The 22,740-nt window shown below is 43.0% G+C and overlaps 1 protein-coding gene across 4 annotated transcripts in view; it reads right to left on the minus strand.

The window, feature by feature from the left end:
- The window catches only part of LOC149191613 (pentatricopeptide (PPR) repeat-containing protein), a 343,363-nt gene that overhangs the window by 132,696 nt on the left and 187,927 nt on the right, over positions 1-22,740 (minus strand). For all 4 annotated transcript variants that reach the window (XM_089404363.1, XM_089404360.1, XM_089404362.1 and 1 more), the window contains 2 exons: positions 18,091-18,519; positions 17,574-17,869 (listed from right to left, as the gene is read on the minus strand). In XM_089404363.1, the coding sequence (XP_089260489.1) occupies positions 17,574-17,869; positions 18,091-18,519 (725 nt within the window). The remainder of the gene's footprint in view (positions 1-17,573; positions 17,870-18,090; positions 18,520-22,740) is intronic.

The raw sequence follows: 22,740 nt of genomic DNA on the forward strand, positions 1-22,740 counted from the left end.
ACTACCTTCAAAAAATTGTGGACTACCCACAATCAACAAGAATCTAGCCTCATGAACAGAGGTGTGATTCCAAATGAAATTTCACAAGCCTAGGCGACTCATTCAAAAAGCTACAAAGGAAAGAAAAATTTTGGGAAGTTTCAAAGAAATAAAGGTCGAAAATCTGCCTCAAATCATAATCAAAGAAACAAATCGGCTCCTCAAGAAGGAAGACCTCCTCCCTCTATAAGTATTGATTGATCAAAAGTTGAATGTTATCGTTGTCATGCATTTGGTCATTAACAAAGGCACTGTCTATTATATTCCTACTTAAGAGATACAGTGATAAACAAAGCAAAACTACACATGCAACACATAAAATCCAACATGCAGTAAGTGACCCATGAATTTAGCCAAGAAATGCGCAGAACTGAGCCATTTTATTATATATATATATATATATATATATATATATATATATATATATGCAAGTGAAAAGTACAAATCTGAATGGAGTGTGTGCACCTAGGCTAGCTAAAGCAAGCTTGACAACCCCAACTGAGAAAGTATGCTACCCAACTGCTAGGAATTACTTCCCCTTCTATTTTTGTGTTGTCCCTAGAAATATGCAACTGTTGGCTTGAAGGAAGATATTGTTTGGCCCCACTAGAGTACTCCAAAAATTCTGAGAAATTAGCCACAAGATCATCTCCACCAGCTCAACAAAACCCGGAAATATCCCGCGAACCCAAGTGGTGGATATATCCCATAATAAGACCTTGAAGTTGCTTCTCTCATGTCCTAGTGCCATGCGAAGTTGATTTCAAGGCCTCCTTGACCAAGTGAATCTATTCCAAACTAAAAATTCTCCTCGACTCCATCTCTCCAAAGGACAAGGCATCAATCCTCCATTGGTGATCATTTTCAACTCTTATTCTTTTCACCTCCCTTTTTTTCTAGGCCTAGCCGACATAGGTCACCTAGGGAATCAATTATCTCACAATCTAGCCATCCAAACTCTTCCATTTTTGGTCCACTACTACGCCGAAGTTTTCTCTAGAGGCCCTCCAAATTTGAAGAAAATTCGATAGTTGGATCTCAAGATATAGCCAGCCCTAGCTCAAGGACCGTTTATTGTCCTAGGTTTCCCTTGGCTAGTGACCTCATTTGGATAATTGCAATCTATTCCAAGACGATTTACCCATTGATCCTCTTCTCTTCCACAATTGGGTCAATCCCCTCCTTGAGTGAGGAATTCCACTTACTTGACCTAATTTTGGGCCCACTTGGTCCCATGTGGTCCCACAACTTATTGAAGCTAATTCCACAAAGACTACTTGAAAACCAAGTTTCCACAAGGATTTCTAGAACTAGGGATCTCCCTTACAAGTCCCATCCTCAAACCCTAGCCCTTGAAACCCCCATTGGCCCTTCCTAGAGAACCTTACACCTTGCTTCTCAAGCAAGCAAACCATACAATTGAGTCTCCCTTGTGAATAGGCCTTTGGAATCACTCCTTATTGTTTTGTTGACTCATTTATCTAGTGATTCCCCTTTATAACGGGTCTCCTCCCATTAGTGAAAGTCTGTAAAGAGCAAGGAGCCTTAGCTGAGGTGACAGTGGGCTATCACTCCATTGTTTCCCTTGACCTAGCAGTTGCCCTTTTAGGAACCCCTTCTAGGACCCCTGCTAGTTTGAGCGGTAACAAGGCCTAAATAGCAGGGGCTTGGGCCGAGGTGACAGTGGGTTCCTACCTTATTTGTGTCAATCTAGCAAGATTGTTAGGACCTTAGCATCCTTGTTAAAAAGATTGGTAACAGGTTCTAATGGCCGAAATGGAGGAGTGATATATTGCTGTCATGTTGGCTTAATGTGTGAAATCTATAGAAAAGTATACTAAACCAACAAGAAAAAAAAAACAAATCTAGCAAGATATATCATTTAAGTAGTTAGAATGAGTGTACAAAGAATATGCAAACCAAATATCAAACCATTTCTACAATCAATATCTTAATTAAAGGATTTTTGTGCAATTTAAATTGTTGTCAAGTCACTACAGTCAGCAAAATCTACAGGAAAATGCAAAAAACAAGGTAATCCCCTTTCAAAACTATCCAAAAGTTCTAAAATAGCTCTACTTCCAAGATCTAGAGGTGGGGAGGCTATAAGATAGAACAGGAGTCACTTTAGACAACTTCTAAGACTCAAACCTGCAAGAAACAGAATTTTCAGCAAGTGGAAAATTTGATTGTTGAGGTTGTGGGGTCTAAACCCCCTAGGTAAAAACCCAAAAAATTATTTAGGCACAATATAAATGTTTTAATGACTGAAAATGATTACTTTTGTTGAAAATTGGGCAGCCTTGTGATGAATTTCTCCAAAAGGAAAACCCTAAGCTCCAATAAAATCCCATCAGCCCTAAAGTGAATCTATAAATTGGTTAATCGAATTATTTGGGTAAGTATCTATAAAAGGATTTGGAATGTAATATTTAAATAATAATTTGGGTAATCTTTTAAAGAAAATATATTTGAAGAAATTTATATTTTATTTTCCCTCTAAATTACAAGTCGATCTCACTCGAAATGGAAGGGTAACATTGCCACCATCAAATTGTATAGATATCAAATTAAATGTCATACCTAAGAGCAGTTTGGGGATCTGAGAGATGATGCGAATATCAAAGTCTCGATTTCATATAGTTCATGGATCGCATCCCAGGGTGGCTGCCAATCTCCACTATGGTTCACATATTCCAGATTGCATTTATCTGTGGCACGAGATCATGTTGATCGATTTCCTACTAATGACATGAATTACATAGAGCATTTCTTTGAGGCATCACTTTACATTGTTATATAGTGCATATCTCTGGAATGTACCCTTTTCCTCTCTCGGCCGCATCAATTGACATTGGTCTCACATCTTTGTGATCAATATTATGTATGGCATCTCCGTGTTTTTGTTGGCTTCGATATACAATTGTTTGTATATGGTTTCCTTGGCTCAGTAGTCTCAGCACATTGGTTTGTATATGGTTTTCTTGGCTCAATATTCTCGGCACGTTAAGTCTCGACACTATTATATATATATATATATATATATATATATATATATCCCTGCATTAAGTTTTGACACTATTATAAATGGTCTTTGTTTTGCAACGTATATATTGGTCTCCGAACTGTTACATTATATATGATCTCGTTGCTTCAGTAGGCTTGCAGAGGACCTCAAAGGACGCTCTGGGTCCCATCACAGCCTACGGTAGACATCTTGTGCAATTGGGCGAATCACATGATCTGATAATTCTGAACGGCTTCTCGCGCTTCCCAGAATCCCACTTCTTCACGTGTAGGCCTCATGGAGGAGGGGCTAGTGTGGTGGATTACGCCTTAACCGGTCGAACACTGCTCCCTTTTATCCGGAATCTCTCTGTATCTCCCATCCCTCTAGCCGACCACGCACTGCTTTCACTTTCTCTTCAGTTTGATCCCCCCCGACCAACCCACCCCCCACCCCGATCCCCAGGTAGAACCATCTTCCGTTTTGATGAGGGCGACCCCGACATTTTCTCCTCCTCACTCAAACAAATCCTCCCCGACTCAGATGACTAGAGCCGTCTCGAGACTGTCTCAGATAAGTACCACTATCTCTCCTCAGCAATCTGGGAGTCGGTGCTTAAATCCTTTCCACACTCAATTCGGACCCCCTCAACCTCCCGTAAGACAGGAACTTCCCCTATGAACAAATGGTACGATACAGATTGTAAACTCCTCCACCAGGATCTCCGCCAAGCCTTCCGCCAGTCCCTTCCCTCATACTCTGCCATCCAAAAGAATTATCGTCGCCTCCTCCGTCACAAAAAACGACAGTTCATCTCCCAACAAAGACGGGAGCTTTCCGCCCTCCTTACCCATTCCCCCAAGCAATTCTGGGGCAAGATCCTCCCCCGTCGCTCTCCTCCTCCCTCCGATCTCGACCCAGTCTCCATGTTCTCACACACCTCCCGCCTTTACGACATTCCCGGACAGTCCCAGATCCAGGTCACATCTCCTCCCCTCTCCTGCCACCTGTTCACTGATAAAGATGTCAGGGAAGCCATCTGGGCGATGAATAGCAGCAAAGCAGCGGACGAGGAAGGATTCCAAGCCGAATTCTTCAAACAAGGCATCCGACCCTTAGTCGGATACCTGGCAGATCTCTTCAACCATGTGGTCCGAGAAGGGTTCCCCCCCATATGGTCCCACCATATTATATATCCCATCCATAAGTCAGGGGATACCTCGGACCCCAACAACTACAGGACAATTATGGTGGGCCATACATTCTCAAAACTCTATGCCACTATCCTCCATAGAAAGCTTTCCGGCGATTTTGAAGAAAGAGATCTCAGGGCCAGAGGCCAAGCTGGTTTCAGGCCAGATCATCAGACCATTGACCACATTTTTACACTCCGTGCTGTGATCGAGGAAGCATGCCACCGGTCCTCGAAGGTGTACTGCTGCTTTGTGGACTTCCGGAAGGCTTTTGATTCAATCCCGAGAGAGGATCTTCTACAGCGACTCAAAGACACCAATACCCCAAACTCCCGGTTGATTGCTGTTATGCGTCTATACGAGTCTGTCCTGGGCCGTCTTCGCACGGTGGGGGGACTATCTGAGTTCATCCGGAGCACGATTGGAGTTAAGCAGGGATGCCCACTCTCCCCCACCTTATTTGGGATATATATTGATGAGCTCGAAGCCTTTCTGCGGGAACACATACAGGAGTCTGACGGTTGCTATCTTCATCAGGTTTTGATCTATATCTTACTCTTTGCAGATGACATTGCACTCTTATCCTCATCACCAGAAGGTCTCCAGAGGCAGTTGGATGCGTTAGCCCTATTCTGTGATCTCCGGAAATTGTCAGTGAACCTGAGTAAGACAAAGGTAATAGTCTTCAACGGGACGAAGAAGTCTCAGGATCTCCGATTTCTCTTCAAGGGAGAGAGAGTGGAGATTACCAATAGCTACACATACTTGGGAGTACAGTTTTCGGGCCCCCGGTTCAGTATGCGGCCAGCTCTGCAACCTCGGATCAATAAGGGGTATGGCTCTCTAGCCATTTTAGAAAGACAATGTTTCCGCCACCACTTCCAGGACATCTCGTCCAAATTGAGCCTTATGGACGCCTTGATCCAACCCACGGTCCTGTACGGATCGGAAATTTGGGGCCCCTCCTTGCTTGAGTCTGATTGGGCAGCAGTTGAGAGAGTCCAAACCCTTCTCCTCCGACGTATTATCCGTTGCAAGCATACTATCCCACATCAAATCATACTGGCCGAGTTTGGTGCGCAGCCCTTCCGCCTTGAGACAGCCTTCAGACTGGTCTCTTTTCTTCACCGAGCCCGGAGCTTCGCAGATACATTGAAAGGACGCGAAAGGTACCCTTACCTAGCCTACTGCTCTTCTGAAGCCATCGACCGCACCCAACCAGGAAAAGCCAAGTGTTGGTATACAGGGGTCTCGAAGTTCCTCGAGGCAGTGGGACTCCATATAGATCATCTCCCCCCCTTTCGGTATTCCCTGAATGCCCCCAGAGGACTCCCCCCCAGGCAGGAACTAAACAAGATCATCAAGGAAGACATCTACAGGCAGTTTATCCAGGTCACATGGATTAACCCCCCGGGGGGCCTGCGCCCAAAGATGGCGTTCTATGCAGAGCACTTCTTGAGTATCAGAGACGGGCTTATAGTTCGCCCCCAGTACACGCTTCGACATTGGATGCATGCTCTTCGGATCCCCCTCGGGCAGTTCAGAGTTGGATCACATAGGCTTCGGGTAGAGACAGACCACCAGATAGAGAGAGTTGACAGAACTTGTCGGCTATGCCATACACAGGAGGTGGAAACCGAATGGCACTTCATCTTCGGTTGTCCGATATATTATGAGATCAGAGGTCGCTACCACTGTCTGTTCAGAGGACCACAGAACCTATCCAGCTTCTTCAGCTACACGGACCAGAGATGTGTCGCACTTTACATCCAGGAGACTCTAAAGCATCGGGAGCATATCCTCCAGCCTCCCGTCCGACCCAACACTACTCGTCAGATCACCTCTTTCTTCAGCATACTCCCCTCAGCCCGAGGAGTCAAGAGATCAACCAGTCCGAGTACCGATCAGTCCGGCTCACACAGATCGACAGACCCTCGTTCAGTTAAGAGGAGAGGCCCCTTACTTACGAGGGCCCAGCAGCAGAACCGTTCCAGGCATCTCCCCGAGAGGCGGCCCAGGATCATTAGATCACAGAGACAACACAATGGGAGGCAACCAGCGCCCACCGCTTCAAACCAGCAAACCTTGCTGAACTACCCACAGCTCTTTTCTCTCGGCCTCGGATGCTAGGAGTAGCGGACTCCCACATCCGAATCCCCAGGGTCTTCTTCACCAGTGAGACTACGACGCAGTCTAGAGATCAACAAGCGTGGCTGGGATCGGAGCTCCATACGCTCTTCCCAACTCGCCTCGTTTTTAGTTTCTATCTTCCTTTCAGCATTTGTCTTTCTGAGGAGACTGATTGGTTCTCCTACTGGGCACGGCCCCCTTATGTAACCGATAGTCCCTTTGACCTACTTTGTGGTCATTCGTTGGACATTAATAAAATTATCTTATCTTATCTTATCTTATGGTCTTGTCATGTCCCTTCCCAAATGAATTTGTAACAGGTTTTGGTCTCTCCCCAATTTTGTACAAAATTTTGTTAAGTAAACGAACCAAGCAATTTTGACTTAGGGACTTAGGAGAAATGAAGGTTTGTTTAATTCGCTAGTGGAAGGAGGGGACCACCCATGTGGGAAAACGTATTGGGCAATTCAAATTGCCTTGGAAGGGATATTGTATGGCTAGTGGAGGGGCCCACATGAGGAAAAGGGAGGCCCACGAAGTTATAAGGAGGAAGAGCTCCTCACTTGGGCATTCATTCATACTTGCACATCGAAATCACTTGACTTGTAATGTTCCAAACTTAAATTGTTAACTTTAGGTATGTTCTATGCTAAAGCAATTTATTTCAATTTTCACAATTAGCTCAATATCTTTTCCAGATTAGCAATCACATCAGCATTAAAGTAAACTGCAGATAGAACATAAACATAAATCGCAAAAGACAAGCCAAGACAAGAGGACACAAGATGTGGCGCTAGCCAGGGACAAACCCCAATGTGGGGAAACCCTTGATCAATTCTTCTTATATGTTCTTCAATAGTTCAGTAGAGAGATAGAAAGAAATAGTACATTTACAACAAAAGTCAACACCTTGACTTATCTAGATAAGAGCATAGATCATCTCTAAGAAGATGATAAATGAGATCAGTTGAAGACATACTACTTCAAGTGATTCTCCAAGGTGAATCCTTCACCTACCATTGTGTTGCATCTCATCATCATGTTGTACCTCACCGTGCTGCACCATGCTGCACCCATCATCACAATGTTGGGCCTCATGACCATGCTGTACACATCATACCTATGCTGCATCTCATCATGCTTCACTAACCATGACTGTACCCATCACTATACCACTGAGCTCTTCATTGTACTATGTTGCACTATACTTGCAGCTCGCATTATTTTACCAATGCTAAACCATGTACCATTGACCACCATGCTACTCATAAATTTTGTCATGCTGTCATACTGCCTTAGTCATGCTGCCACACAGCCTTAGCAGCTGCCACATAGCCTTAGCAGCTGCCACACAACCTTAGTAGCTAGATAAACTATGATCCCACGGTCCTAGGAAACACAATGTTGATCTGTGTGTTATAGAAGCTAGGTATGGGTAGCAGTTCCTTTATCTAGACTGTTGATAAGAACCTTTTGTGACAGCACATAGGATCTCCTCATCTGAAGAGACCTCTCTCTTTAATTTGACTGGTCGGATAAGATGTGCACCTAAAACACAACAATGTCTCTTTCTTACAACAGATAGGAGGTGTAGAAGACTGTGTTTGTTGTTGTTCCTTACTGTGACTAGTTAGGGCACCCATGTACTACAACAACCCTCAAACAGTCACCTAAAACATCCCTCAAAAACTGCGGCCTTTTCAAGGGAGGGTCTCCTCCATTTGTGTCACTGTTCCGGGTACTTTTCAGCCCAAGAAGCCTCCACACTATCCCTATTTTAGCTAGGCAAGGCCTGCGGCCTACCACAGGGATTGTTGTCACCTATTAGCCAACCAGACAGTGTCACCCTTACCTTAAAGTCGCCCACAGACCGCCTACAATTCTCCTTACCTAACGCGGGCTCTTTGTAGCATGGAACAACCCTCCACGCAATCACCAAGAGGTTCTGACAGTCCTAAAACAACCACGTTGTCCCTACCTTCTTTGCCGGTTAGGGCAGCGAGTTAGCGAGCCTATTTACTGCCTTTTTTCCAAAGTCTAAGGGTTGTCTCAAACAACATATAGATTAGGGCATCTAGGGTATGATACGATTGCGTTTAGGGTTAGTTGTTAGGCCTCCTTCACTGTGCTAGATCTCCCTTTGAACTGTTGCCAACCCTTCACAAGACCTGCAACTAGGGCATCCTTCTTTTACAGCAAATAGGGTCTCCTTCTAGGCTTGCGTTTAGGGCTTCCTCCTCTTAAACTTCTCTTCCACTAAAACCCAAAACAAGTGGAGAGAAATCAAGAGTGAAGTGTGTGTACAAATGACAATCAAGTCATCTCTTTTTATACTAAAACGTTGAGCACGTGTGGGGTTTATTTGGTTGCCAGCCGACCTTGACGAATTGTCTTATAACACAAATAAATTCATAACTCCATGAATACTTATCAAAATCGGATGATTTTTAGATCAATCCTACACCTTTCGATGAGAGGGATCCAAGAAAAATATCAGTTGCCATAAATAAGATGACCCACATGGAGTTTGGCCCTAGTTGTCAATTTTAACACCCCTCTCAACTAGGAAGAACTCCATCTGTTGATCCATCTTTCCCACTGTACTATCTCTACCAACAGTGCCCTGCACTGTTCTGTGGAGCTCTGCTCTACTTTGCTGAACCATGAAGAAGAAGAATTGATCGAGAATGTCTCACACCATTCTCTACTAACTAGAAGTTAGTTTCATATGAGGAGAGTGTGTCATACCACTCTTACTGACCCGAAGCCAGTTCCATTGATCCCAGATCAAATATCACAAGAGAGTGTCTCAAACCACTCATACAGATCCCAGATCAGTTTCATTGATCCAAATCAATGGAGGTCATCCTAGCATAGGGAGTACGGTAGATACAACGATGCGTCCATCGATAGTACTACTATGGTCCCTAACCCCATTTACCTGCTCATTGATCAAATGAGAGGTACTTCCCATGAGTCCCAGACTGCATGGGTAGGATGCCTCAATAAGAGAACTAATCATCCTGTCCACAAGAGAACGAATCACCCTGTGCATTGGTCGCCATAGGATAACTAATCATCCTGGCTCACAGTCGCCACGAGATAAGTAATCATCCCGGCCCGCAAGAGAACTAATCATCCTGTTCCATAGTTTCCACGGGAGAACTAATCATCTCGGCCCACAGGAGAACTAATCATCCTATTCCATAGTCGCCACGAGGTATCACAGGGAAAGGTTGAACCTGTCACCCTATACATAGCACACCATCAGGGGAGGGTGAGTCGTCCTGTGGTCGTATGTCACTCTAGTAAGTACCCCAAGCCCCCAGAGCTCCCAGAGCTCAGTGCATGCAACATGTAGGACCCTTATACAAAGGTCTCTCAACAACTCCAAGTCGTATGGGAAAATCATAGATTTGACCTTTCCGCGGGGCTTTGACAAAGTGTCTGCGACCTGTACATCAGTCTCAATGAGATGGAGCCTCCTCGCTCGTCGATTTACCATATCCCAAATAAAGTAGTATCTGATGTCTATCTGCGGGAGCAATCATCAAATACGGGATTCCTCAATAATCAAATCCCCCCCTGATTGTCACAGAAAATAGCAGTGGTAACAGCTCACTGAAGAGCTTCCACAAGGCAGCTTCACACGAGATCATACTCGTAGTTATGTATTCGGTCTCGGCGGTGCTTATAGCAACCGACTTTTGCTTCCTGCACATCCATGATATCAAAGCAGAATCCAAAGAGAACTAGCACTGAGAAGTGCTCTAGTGATCCTCCACACTGCCTGCCCAGTCAGCATTTGAATAATCATGCAGCTTCATATTTTCGACAGTGTATCTGAATCCATGATAGACTACGCCCCGAAGATATCTCAGAAGATTCTTGGCACCAATCCAGTGAGGCTCAACCAAATATGAACTCACCATGCTAACTGCAAAACATATATCCGAACAGAAGTTCATCAAGAACAGCAATGCAAATGAGTTTATGAAACTCAGAGGCATTTCCCAAATTTGGTCCGGCATCATCACCATATAACTTCTAAAAGTTAAGATCCTCGAGGTAGTCATGGGCTTGCAGTTTACCATTCCACATCCAGAATCCAACTCCCTCTTACTTCTACAAATGAGAAGGTCTACACCTGTTAGAAATAGGTCGTCCTTAGAAGGTGCCGGTATGAGAGGTCTATCATCCACAACCTTCGAGCAATGGTTTGGATCGGTTTCGCTCCTAGTGAATCTCAGCTTCATCAAACAGCTATCAATCCTCTCATACTATGCCCGGGGTGTTTTCTTTCAAGCCATAGAGGGCTTTCTTCCACCTGTATACATGAGATTTCCGATCATGAATCTCAAACTCCTCGGGTTGTTCCAAACCTGTGGACCTGCTACATGAGGGGAATGGTCCCCTTGTAAGATTTTCCTTCGGTACATCTCAGACATGTACCTTCATGCTCTTCTTGAATTCAGGCATCTGAGTCACCATCTGACTCACATCGGGTAGGGCCCCATAAGTAGACATCCAGTGCTATAGATGAGATGTGTCAACTGATATGGTCCCCAATGGACCATCCTGCAACTTGATACAAATTGCCAACCCTGAACTCAAAAGCATCTTAGAAAATTTTATTTTTAAACATGTACCTTTCCATCGATGAATGCCACCCTGTAACCTTTGACTTCCATTGCCGAAATGGACACCAGGTTCTTCTTGTGATCAGGTACATAAAAGAGATTTTGTAAGTGAATCGAGTTACCCTCATTCAATTGAGGGGTAACATTCCCTACACCCTTTCTGGGATAGGTGGCATCGGCTCCAAGTATAATCCCACGATTGTTTCCATCTCTACCAAATTAAAAAGAGCACCCTTCTATCCGATGGAGTGCCTTGAAGCACTACAATCAATAAGTCAGGTTCCCAAAGAATCTGAAGGAGAGTACAAGATAATGCTTCTTTATCTTCTCAGAAACAACATTTGATTCTTCATACCTGGAGTTCCTTGCTTTCTTTGAAGAGTCAGTTGTTTCCTTGATGACGTGCATTACCTATCATTCCTCTGATCATTGAAGATGTCCCTGGAATGATCGTTATCATCATCAAGTGATGTGTCCCTACCTCGAACATTCCTTCACATAATGGTCGAACTTATTACAACCAAGGCATCTGCCTTTTCTTCCTCCCTTAGATCCAGACTTCCCATAGAAGTGATCTTCAGGTAGGCCATTAGAAACTTCCACTACACCATTCTGATAATATTCTTTGCTTCGACTTCACCCTTGGTGAATTAGAAGAGGGATGAGGAATCCATTGATCCTTTTGTCCTTTCCCAACTACCTTCGGTGATTTCTCTTTCACTCTTGCTTGGGCTTTGTCTTCACCTCAGCTCTGATACCATGTTAACTTTAGGTATGTTCTATGCTAGAGCAATTTATTTCAATTTTCACAGTTAGCTCAATATCTTTTCCAGATTACCAATCACATCAACATTAAAGTAAACTACAGATAGAACATAAACATAAATCGCAAAAGACAAGCCAAGACAAGAGGACACAAGATGTGGCGCTAGCCAGGGACAAACCCCAATGTGGGGAAACCCTTGATCAATTCTTCTTATATGTTCTTCAATAGTTCAACAGAGAGAGAGAAAGAGATAGCACATTTACAATAGAAGTCAACACTTTGACTTATCTAGATAAGAGCATAGATCACCTCTAAGAAGATGATACATGAGATCAGTTGAAGACATGCTGCTTCAATTGATTATCCAAGGTGACTCCTTCACCTATCAACGTGTTGCATCTCGTCATCATGTTGTACCTCACTGTGTTGCACCATGTTGCACCCATCATCACAATGTTGGACCTCATGACCATGTTGTACACATCATACCTATGTTGCATCTCATCATGCTTCACTAACCATGACTGTACCCATCACTGTACTACTGAGCTCTTCATTGCACTATGTTGCACTATACTTGCAGCTCCCATTGTTGTACCAATGCTGCACCATGTACCATTGACCACCATGTTGCTCCATAACTTTTGTCATGCTGCCATACTGCCTTAGTCATGCTGCCACATAGCCTTAGTAGCTAGATAGACTATGATCCCATGGTCCTAGGAAACACACATCGCTGATATGTGTGTTATAGGAGCAAGGTATGTGTAGCAGTTCCTTTATCTAGACTGCTAATAAGAACCTTTTGTGACAACACATAGGATCTCCTCATCTGAAGAGACCTCCCTCTTTAGTTTGATTGGTCTTTATGACAGCGGATAAGATGTGCACCTAAAACACAACAAAGTCTCTTTCTTACAGCAGATACGAGGTGTAGAAGATTGCGTTTGTTGTTGTTCCTTACTGTGACTGGTTAGGGCACCCATGTGCTACAACAACCCTCAAACAGTCACCTAAAACATCCCTCAAAAACTGCGGCCTTTTCAAGGGAGGGTCTCCTCCATTTGTGTCACTGTTTTGGGTACTTTTCAGCCCAAGAAACCTCCACGCTATCCCTATTTTAGTTAGGCAAGGCCTGCGGCCTACCACAGGGATTGTTGTCACCTATTAGCCAACCAAACAGTGTCACCCTTACCTTAAAGTTGCTCACAAACAGTGTGCAATTCTCCTTACCTAAATCGGCCTCTTTGTAGCATGGAACAACCCTCCACGCAGTCACCAAGAGGTTATAACAGTCCTAAAACAACCACGTTGTCCCTACCTTCTTCGCTGGTTAGGGCAGTGAGTTAGAGAGCCTCTTTACTGCCTCTTTTCTAGCATCTAGGGTATGATAAGATTGTGTTTAGGGTCAGCTATTAGGCCTCCTTCACTATGCTAGATCTCCCTTTGAACTGCGGCCAAACCTTCACAAGACCTACGGCTAGGTCATCCTTCTTTTACAGCAAATAAGGTCTCCTTTTAGACCTGCATTTAGGGTTTCCTCCTCTTAAACTTCTCTTCCACTAAAACCCAAAACAAGTGGAAAGAAATCAAGATTGAAGTGTATGTACAAATGACAATCAAGTCACCTCTTTTTATACTAAAACGGTGAGCACATGTGGGGTTTATTTGGTTGTTGGCCGACCTTGACGAATTGTCTTATAACACAAATAAATTCATAACTCCATGAATACTTATCAGAATCAGATGATCTTTAGATCAATCCTACACCTCTCGATGAGAGGGATCCAAGAAATATCAGCTGCCATAAATAAGACGACCCAGATGGAGTTTGGCCCGAGTTGACAATTTTAACATAAATAACCAGTGATATGCAAAGCAAAAATGATTTACAACACATAAATTTTAAACAATCAACAAATGCTCATAAAACTCCAAAAGTAAGAACTAGTTGAGCCATTTCATCAATCAATGGAGCAAGTACAATAGTATGGAGGAATGAACCTAGGTTGCCTCAATGGCAAGAGTGACAGAACCCAGGTGATAATACAATGACCTCAAATGTTGGAAATGATTGCTCCTCTAATGCTCTGCGCTGCCTAGAAAACTGCACTACTGGTTGGAAAGGGACTGTAAAGAAATCCACCTTCGATGCTCAGAAAATGTTGCAAATTTAACCTCAAGCTCCTTGACCAAAACCCACAAAAACCCAGAAAGGGTTTCGCCTATCTTAGAGCCAAATTCGAACCCACAAAATGGTGCGAATTCCCCAGCGAACTAGAAATTCACCCTATTATAAGAATTGAGATTTCAGGCCCAAATAGCATCCAGAAAATTCTGAAATTTTAACCACGAACTCCTCTCAGAAAACCCAGAAAAAAACCCATGAACGAATTTGTCTGGTTTAGACTTCTGAAATTCGACCCCCTTGGAGCCCAGCCTCAACTGCAACTACAAAACTCGGCCTGCTGGAATCTACCTGTAAAACCTCCCGGAAATGGACCCAAAGTGCTAGGCTGACCTCTACTATCAATCCCCCAACTTCCCAGATGGGCTTCTAGCCTATGGCACCTACTCCTTAGCTCCACGAAATTGTTGGACTGGCCCTCTACGATGTCCCCAAGCCCAGTAATTCGAACTGCTGGGATGATGGCTCTGCTTGCTCCAAAATTCACAAGAAAGGCTGGACCTTTGCTACTCTCCCAATCCTCTAACTCTCCCGCAAATGCTTGATCATAGATAGCTCCAAACTCCCCCTATGTATTCTCTAGCTAGCCAGAAATACGCACTCCGTGTTGTGGTTGAATGGTAGTGCTGTAACACACTCTCGAAACTCTTGAAATACTTATGGAAATGCCTATCTAGGGTGGGCACAGATGGTCCCCCGAAGTAGAGGTTGAATCTCCTGCTTGAGAGATTCGTGGCTAAACAGCCAGTTGACTCAGCTAAACAGCAGAGTGAACAGTCAAGTGATTTTGTTTGCACAATGTAAGAATAATCCCAAATGAGAGCTCTCTCCTCCTTTTCTCTTTGTGGGCCTTCCTTGCCTCATTTGGGCCCCTCCATCCAACACTTTGAATTCCCTCCAAGCGATTCGAATGGCCTAGTTCAAATTCCCACGTAGGTGGCCCCCACCTTCCACTAGCAACCAAATTAAGTTGAATTTCCCCTTAAGTCCCTAAGTCGAAAATGTTGGGTTCTTTCCCTTAGCCAAAATTGTGCAAAAACGTGTGGAAACACCCTATTATAAATGTGTTTGAGAAGGGACATGACAGTCCTCCCCTCCCAAATGTTGCTTGCCCTCAAGAAACCTCAAAGTTGGGTGCTCCAAAATGTGCTCACCCTCCCAAGTGGCATCCTCATCCGGTAAGCTCCTCCAATGCACCAAAAATCGCTTGTCCTCAAGCAATGCCTGAGCAAGAATCCTCTCTAACTGTTGCTCCCCACTGCCACTGCAAAATGTGTCAGGGTCCCAGGTGTGCCACTGGATCATGCTTGACCTCAGCACTGTCCTGATATGAAAGAATCCTTCAATACCAGGATCCCAGGCAATCCTGTCCAACATGAAGCTCCGCTCGCTCCACTCACTATCCTGCCCTATGAAAGTACCAGAAGTCCCCTGCTCAATCAGTGACTCGCTAAAGCCCAATGGAAGATCTGTATGATCTCCCCCTCAGTGGTCGGTGCATCCCTAAAGGTTATTGAGTTGTGGAGAGTTGTGATGCCCCAGTTCCCTACTAGTCCCATAGTAATGTCACCATGCTGACGCTGCACCACTCTGACTATGTCATACTCCCCATCATGTGCAGTCAATATCCTCCTCTCCTGGAACTCGATGGTGGAATACTGAAAGAGGTGAGACACATCTTGCCTCGGCATCTCCATGGCACCAAGGCCTACCCATCCAAATCTAACTCCGAACCTGTGTAGCAACAGAGAATGTTTGCCTCCCCATATGATGAAGCCCTTTGTGAACCCCCATGTGTCATCCCAAGAGCGAACTATATCACTCTCTGCCATGACTCCACTCATCACAAGTGACCTATCGATCAAATGAATCCCTACATCCCATAGCCAGACCTGTTGCGGCATAGCCCTATCAACCGATGGAATCCCTCTGGCCCTCGTCTCTAGTCCCTGCATGTGATCACTATATAGGCTCCATCTATCATGGGTAATTTGATGCATGCTAATATTCCCTATGCCTGCCACTGTGTAGTGTCGATGATCGCTGGAAGCCATGTGTGCCAAGGAGCTACCCCCTGGATGCAACCAAAAGATGGGTATCCAATGCTCCTAATCGACTCAAGCTATGTGGATCCCTCCTGTCCCTGCGAACCATCGCCCAGGGATCTGCCATCCGTATTTAACCTATCCACCCCATCTGTTAGACTCTAGACAGGCCTTGCTAGACAGGTACACCATGATATATCATTCATCCATACACCACGATATTCAATAATAAAATACATTGATCCATATTTTTCATTCTAAAATCTACATTGATTTAAAAATTAAATTCAGCATTCATCATTCTAGATTCTAAATTGATTTAAAATTTAAATTCATCATTCATCATTCATCATTCTAGAATCTAATTAGTACTACGAAAAATAGACTATAGTAGAAACTAAAGTCTGAAGACTAGAATAGTAAATTGATATAACTCAAACTAAAAAATAGTAAAGGGTGATGAGTCAAAGAACCAATCTAAGGTCATCGATATCTAGAGTCAAGACTCAAAGGTTAAAATTGAAAATTAAAAATGGACAATAAGCATTGAAGGAGCATTGCAAAGGAGGAGAGGCAGCAGTTAACTAGTAAGTCAGACAACACTTTGTGGTAAGCCAAGTATTGGTAAGCTTGGTAAGTCGAATGATTGAGTTAGGGATTGCAAATTAGTGTAGGTTTTGAAATTTGTTATGTATTTTTGTTTTTAGTTTTTTTCTTTTTAAATGATTTTTTTAATTTGAAGGGTTATTAGACAAAATTGAGGGGGGAATTCCCCCCCTCAAAAGGCGTGATTATGGGTTTGGTGCTCTTGATTAAATGTTAGTTCCACACCCTCGTAATTGATAGAATCCAATGGAAACATTACAATCCACCCAATGCTAAAATCTTGAAAACTGTTAAGTCTATTGAATTTTGAATGAGATATGAAATTTTATTTTCTCCATATGAAGTCCAATGAAGTTGGAACCACTTTCAAACATCCTGAGTCATTTCATGGTAATGTTGAAAATTTAAGTAAATTTAAGTAATGGTAATGTCACTAAGGTTGAATATTAAGCCTCCCCAATCATAAATTATTGTTTTCAAGCAAAATAAGGGGAGGTGCTTAGCCATTTCGGAGGGGGGATGCCCAGAAGCACCCTTTTTGGGGAGTCACATCGCTCACGCTGGGGAAATCTCCCCCTTGTATCTCCCTGTGTCTCCCCTAAAGGGGGACGTGAGGAAACATTTCCCTAGATGTCCCCATGTCCTAGGTGTGTGGGGTGCCAGAGGTGCGTGCACCCCACCCTAGGGGACATGTCCCGTGGAACACAGAATATATATATATATATTCAATGTACAATTGATATGATTGTTTACAGATGAAGGCCTGTTTACATACCTAGGTAGATGCCCCTTCATGAATGGTCATGTTCTTTTTAAGACATGCCCTTTCACTAGTAACTATACTTATTAATCATTATTTATTATTATTTATACATAGTTATGTTCATAACATAAAATCAATTTCAATGATTTGCAGAATATGTTTGCACATTGAAATGTAAAGCTAATAGGATACATACCCATCAATAAGAATATTGTAAATATAAGTATTTCTCTGGATCCCGGATGCACTCATTTCCTTTGTGACTGCTAAAGCACTCTGCATCCGCCCTGCCTTACAGCATGCCTTGAGCAAAGCAGCAAATGATAACTCATCAAGCCTCAATCCCTCATTTTTTATCTTTTTGAAGTACTCGAAAGCTCTACCAATATCACCAGAGGATGCATAACCTTGCATTAGAGTTGTATATGTGCGTTCATTTGGAGATAACCCAGCCAATACCATATCGTCAATCACCTTGACAGCACTTTCTATCTGCAATAATAACAGTAGAAAAAAAGCAATAACAATCAGTGGATAATATTCAGCTATCACTAACTTTCCTAACAGAACAAATTAATCCACAAGACAACATGATAGTACACATCCCATCTGCTACAATCATGATCTAAGAGGGGGTGGCATTATATCTCTCTAACAAAATTAAATATGCATATCACTGTTACAAGTAATTTCATGGAAACATACATTCTTACCTGTTTCTTTTGTACTAGACCGTATACCAGAACATTATATGTTTCTACAGTAGGTATACAGCCACATCTCCTCATCTCATCTACCATTTCCAAAGCTCTCCTCATATCTCCAGATTTTGCAAATCCATAAATGATGGTGGTAAAAGTATGTGGTGATGGTTTTTGCCTCTCCTTGCGCATTTGATCAAGAATTCTAATGGCACGGTCCATATTACCAAGTTTACAAAATGCATTTATAATAATGTTATAAGTTATAACATCAGGCTTGAATCCTGCTCTCATCATCTCTTCAAAAATGGCAAAGGCATTTACACAGTCATTTAATTGCACATATCCATCAATTAACATTGAATATGTTTTTTTGTTGTGTTTTATACCACAGGCCTCCATTTCCTTGCTTATCTCCAATGCTTTAGAAACTTTTCCAACCTGAAATTAGACATGCAACATTGCTTGTGTCAAGAAAGTCACAATTAATATCGAAAATACTGATGCATATGCAGAGATTGAAATTTTTATTGGTGTCCATTGAAGACCAAAATAGGTCAAGGGAACTAGTCACTACAACCAGCAAGAATAGCCAAACAAAATAAGGGTGTAAAGAACACCACTAAAAAATAAGGCAAATAAGAGCAAGAGTAGCATGAAATGAAATGACATAAACATACAGGTGGATTATCCCAAGAAGAAAATCCTACAAAATGGAGGAGAGCTATTAATAAAGCATAGCTTGAATAAAGATGTAGCTACCACAGGAGGAGGAAGTTTAGTATTGCTCATTATCTGAATCAGCAGTGCTGCTGTCATTGAGTGTATGCTGAATGATGTCCTCTACAGAGTGCTCTGGAGTAATAAAGCCCTGGGGTAATCTGGAGTGGCATCAACCTTTTACCCCTAAAGTTGTATGAGGACCTTTCATTATGTCCCAGTTACACTTGACAGGTATTTCCTGATGACATGGCTAATTCAGCGTTCATATACAAGAGTGAGTATTTTATGGATGCGCAAACTTTCAAGGGAATTACTGTTATGGTTTTACTGACTACAGTTTCCGCAGTGAGTGTTTGATGTTTAAAAGAAAGTGTTAGTGCAAAATTATGTGTTACACCCCCTAGGAGGATTTGTTGATTTACTGATTTTGAACACAAGAGCTATTGTGATATTCTTCAATGTTGTGGTGATATATTGGTGATGAAACCAGATTTATATGTTGGGTGCATACACATTACGTAATGGATAATTTCCTTAGCATGTTTCTCTTATCTAGCATAAGGATAGCACATTTATATGGTTGATATCTCATATTGATCACCTTTGCTTAGTTTCAACATGCCTTATACACATTTTGATTCGTCTCTGTAGAGAGGAGGTCTCTTAACATAAGCACCCTAGCTAATTTTGGTTGATTTTTGTCATGTCCCTTCCTAAATTATTTAGGAACAAGATTATTTTTTGTATTATGGGGCCAATTTTGGAGCTAGTGGACCTCATTTGATTTTATTAGGAGATTAGACATAGGAAAATTTATTTGTGTTGTGGTTAAGTTACACATGGGGTCCACCCTCACTAGGGAAATACACACTCCCTAGTTCAATTTACATGGAGGTGGTTAAGTTTTGCATGGAGGTGGTTAAGTGAGGGCCCACGATGGAGGAAGAGTTGGAGGGAAAAGTGATCCAGAAAATCTATATAAGGCAACTCTCCTCATCTCATTCATCTTTTTGGTATATCAATTTCTCTTTGGTTGCTCAAGCTGCTTAGCCGAGTCACTCGCTATTTAGCACGAGTTCCTTAAGCGAAGAGCTCACCCTTTCTTCATTTCTTTAGGAGGAGGATCTCATTGTGATTTCCAACAGTGGTTGTCATGTCTGTTCTCAAATACATTTGTAACAGGGTGCTGCGATACAGTTTTGCACAATTTTGGCTAAGGAAGAGAACCCATCATTTTCGACTTAGGGACTTAGGAGGCAATTCGACTTTATTTGGTTGCTAGTGGAATGTGGGGGCCACCCACATGGGAATTTGAATTGGCCCATTCAAATAGCTTGGAGGGAAAGTTGAATAGGTGGATGGAGGGGCCCACATAAGGCTAGGGAGGCCCAAGGAGTTATAAGGAGGAAGCAGCTCTCATTTTGGATTCATTCCTACACCTTGCAACCAAAATTACCTGACTGTTCGCTTTGCTGTTTAGTTGAGTCAACTGGTTGTTTAACCACGAATCTCTCAAGCAGGGGTTTCAAAGTCTATTTTGGGGCACCATCCGTGCCCACCCTAGAGAGGCAGTTCCATAAGTATTTCAAGAGTTCCGGGAATGTGTTACAGCACTACCATTCAGCCACAACAGGGAGTGCATATTTCTCGATAGCTGGAGTATACACAGGGGGAGTTTGGAGGTATCAATGATCAAGCATTTCCCGAGAGAGTTAGAGGATTGGGAGAGCAGCAAAGGGCCAATCTTTCTTGTGAGTTTCGGAACCATCATCCTAGCAGTTTGAATTACTGGGCTTGGGGATAGCGCAGAGGGTCATTCCAGCAAATTCGCGGAGCTAAGGAGCAGGTGCCATAGGCCGGAAGCCCATCTGAGAAGTTAGGGGATTGATAGTAGAGGTCAGCCCAGCACTTTGGGTCCATTTCCTGGAGGATTTACATGCAGATTCCAGCAGACCAAGTTTTGCAGTTGTAGCAGATGCTGGGCTTCAAGGGGGTCGAATTTCAAAAGTCTAAAACAACCAAATTCCTTTCTGGGCTTTTCTGGGTTTTGAGCAAGAATCACACTCCTAATTTTATAGACTTTTCTAGGCAGATCTAAGAGGTCAAATGGGTGTCCCAACTGAGTTAGCAACTAAAGGAGCTAAGGGGAATTTGGGCCAAAATTCTGAGGTCAACATTTATCCAATTCCTTCGTGGGTTTTTCTGGGTTTAGGCCAAGGAGCAAGGAGTTGAAATCTCATAATTCTATGAGCACGAGAAGCAGTGATTCCAACCCTTCGAAGTCAGCAGACAGAACAGTGTCCTGGGGCAGTTCAATTTGGTGCAGTAGTTGTAGCAGCCTTCAGTTCAGCATTTTCTCACCTAGGTTTTGTCATGCTTGTCCATTGAGACAAGCCCAGGTGCACCATTCTATTTTTCTATTGTATTTGCTCCTGAAAAAGTAATAAAATGGCTTAGTAGTTCTCTAGTTCCAGTGTTTCCATGGGTGCTTAGTGTATATTTCGTTTTTCTGATTGCTCGATTGTTTACATGGTTTGTATATCACTTATATTACTGTTTAAGAATATTACAATGGCATTCACTTCCAAGTGGTGCATATTACTGGAGGACACAGTGAAGTGGAGGCTGAGTTTGCTTGTGGTGTCTTGCAGTGGAGTTTAGGTGAGAGATTTTCCAGAGAGGAGGCAAAGGAGGATTGTTGACATTTGGGAGAGTTTGGGAGTAGTTGGCGGAGCGTATTGCTTTGCAGGGCGACTTTCGCACTTCCTAGGTCAGCGCAAAGGCATCACTTGGTGCTCACGTGGTGGGTAGAGTATCTATGTTTGAGGCTGAGCTTTACCATGGAGGTTTGAGGAAATACTTGTAGTGGTGTTTGCTTCATTTTCAAAGCTTGGAGGAGGATTTTGTGGGTGTTTTTGCAGGTCGTATTCCTAGAGCAGTTTGGAGAGTGTAGGCCATAGAGGAGGCCGAATTTGGGAGTTTCGACTCAAACTAAACCCTTTCTAGGTTTTTGTGGGTTTTGGCCAAGAAGCTTGGAGCTGAAATTTCATCATTTTCTTAGCACCAGAGACGGGGTTTCTTGCAGTGCCTTTCCAGCCAATAGTGCAGTTACTAGGACATAGCTCAAAGCATTAGAGGAGCAGTGATTTTCTAGCATTGAGATTATTGTTTATCACTTGGGTTCTGTCAAGCTTTCCCTTGAGGCAAGCCCAGTGCATTTTCCATACTACTGTACTTGCTCCATTTCATAACAAAATGGCTCAGTTGTTTCTCATTTCTAAAGTGTAATGAGCATTTGTTGATCGTTTTTATTTTCCTGTGTATGAATTGTATTTGCTTTTGCATATCACTGTTGTTTAAGTTTGGAACATTACAATGGTATCAGAACTTAGATTTTGGCTCAATCATACGAAAAATTTTCTATGAGTGAGGAGGACCGACAAAATATTACTTACAGGAGGCAAACGTACCAAAGTAGGTACAGGGAGTTGGAGACTACTCCAGACACGAAGTATCGTGGGAAGATTGTGGCAGCAGAAGATATGGGTGAGCCCAAGAGTAGGGAGGAGTTGGCCTTCGATAGTCTCTTGAAGGCTTTGAGTGATTTGGAAAAAGGGCAGAAGGAAATGTTGGACGAGATCAAAAAGTAGAATCAAGAGCGGAGCACTCACCAGGAATTTGTAGTTGGAGAGACTTTAGGAGCCTCTTAACAATTCAATCACCTTTCACCTACTGCACAACAACCATCCTCAAGTGAGCCAACTCGAGCTACTTTACCCTCTTTTATACCTTCGGCTCAGGGTGAGACTAGTGAAGGAGAGGATCCATCATAGATAGGGGAGCATTTTCAGGAGTGGCAGTCCATGGGGGCAAACTTCAGAGAGGCTCTGACTTTCAGAGATTTTTGCAAGCTCAAACAAAATGAGAAGGGGAAGGGCT

Source organism: Pinus tabuliformis, chromosome 2_2 (genome assembly GCF_031772625.1).
Source record: "Pinus tabuliformis cultivar Carrire ecotype Pingquan chromosome 2_2, CPIR1, whole genome shotgun sequence".
NCBI classification, from domain to species: Eukaryota; Viridiplantae; Streptophyta; class Pinopsida; order Pinales; family Pinaceae; genus Pinus; species Pinus tabuliformis.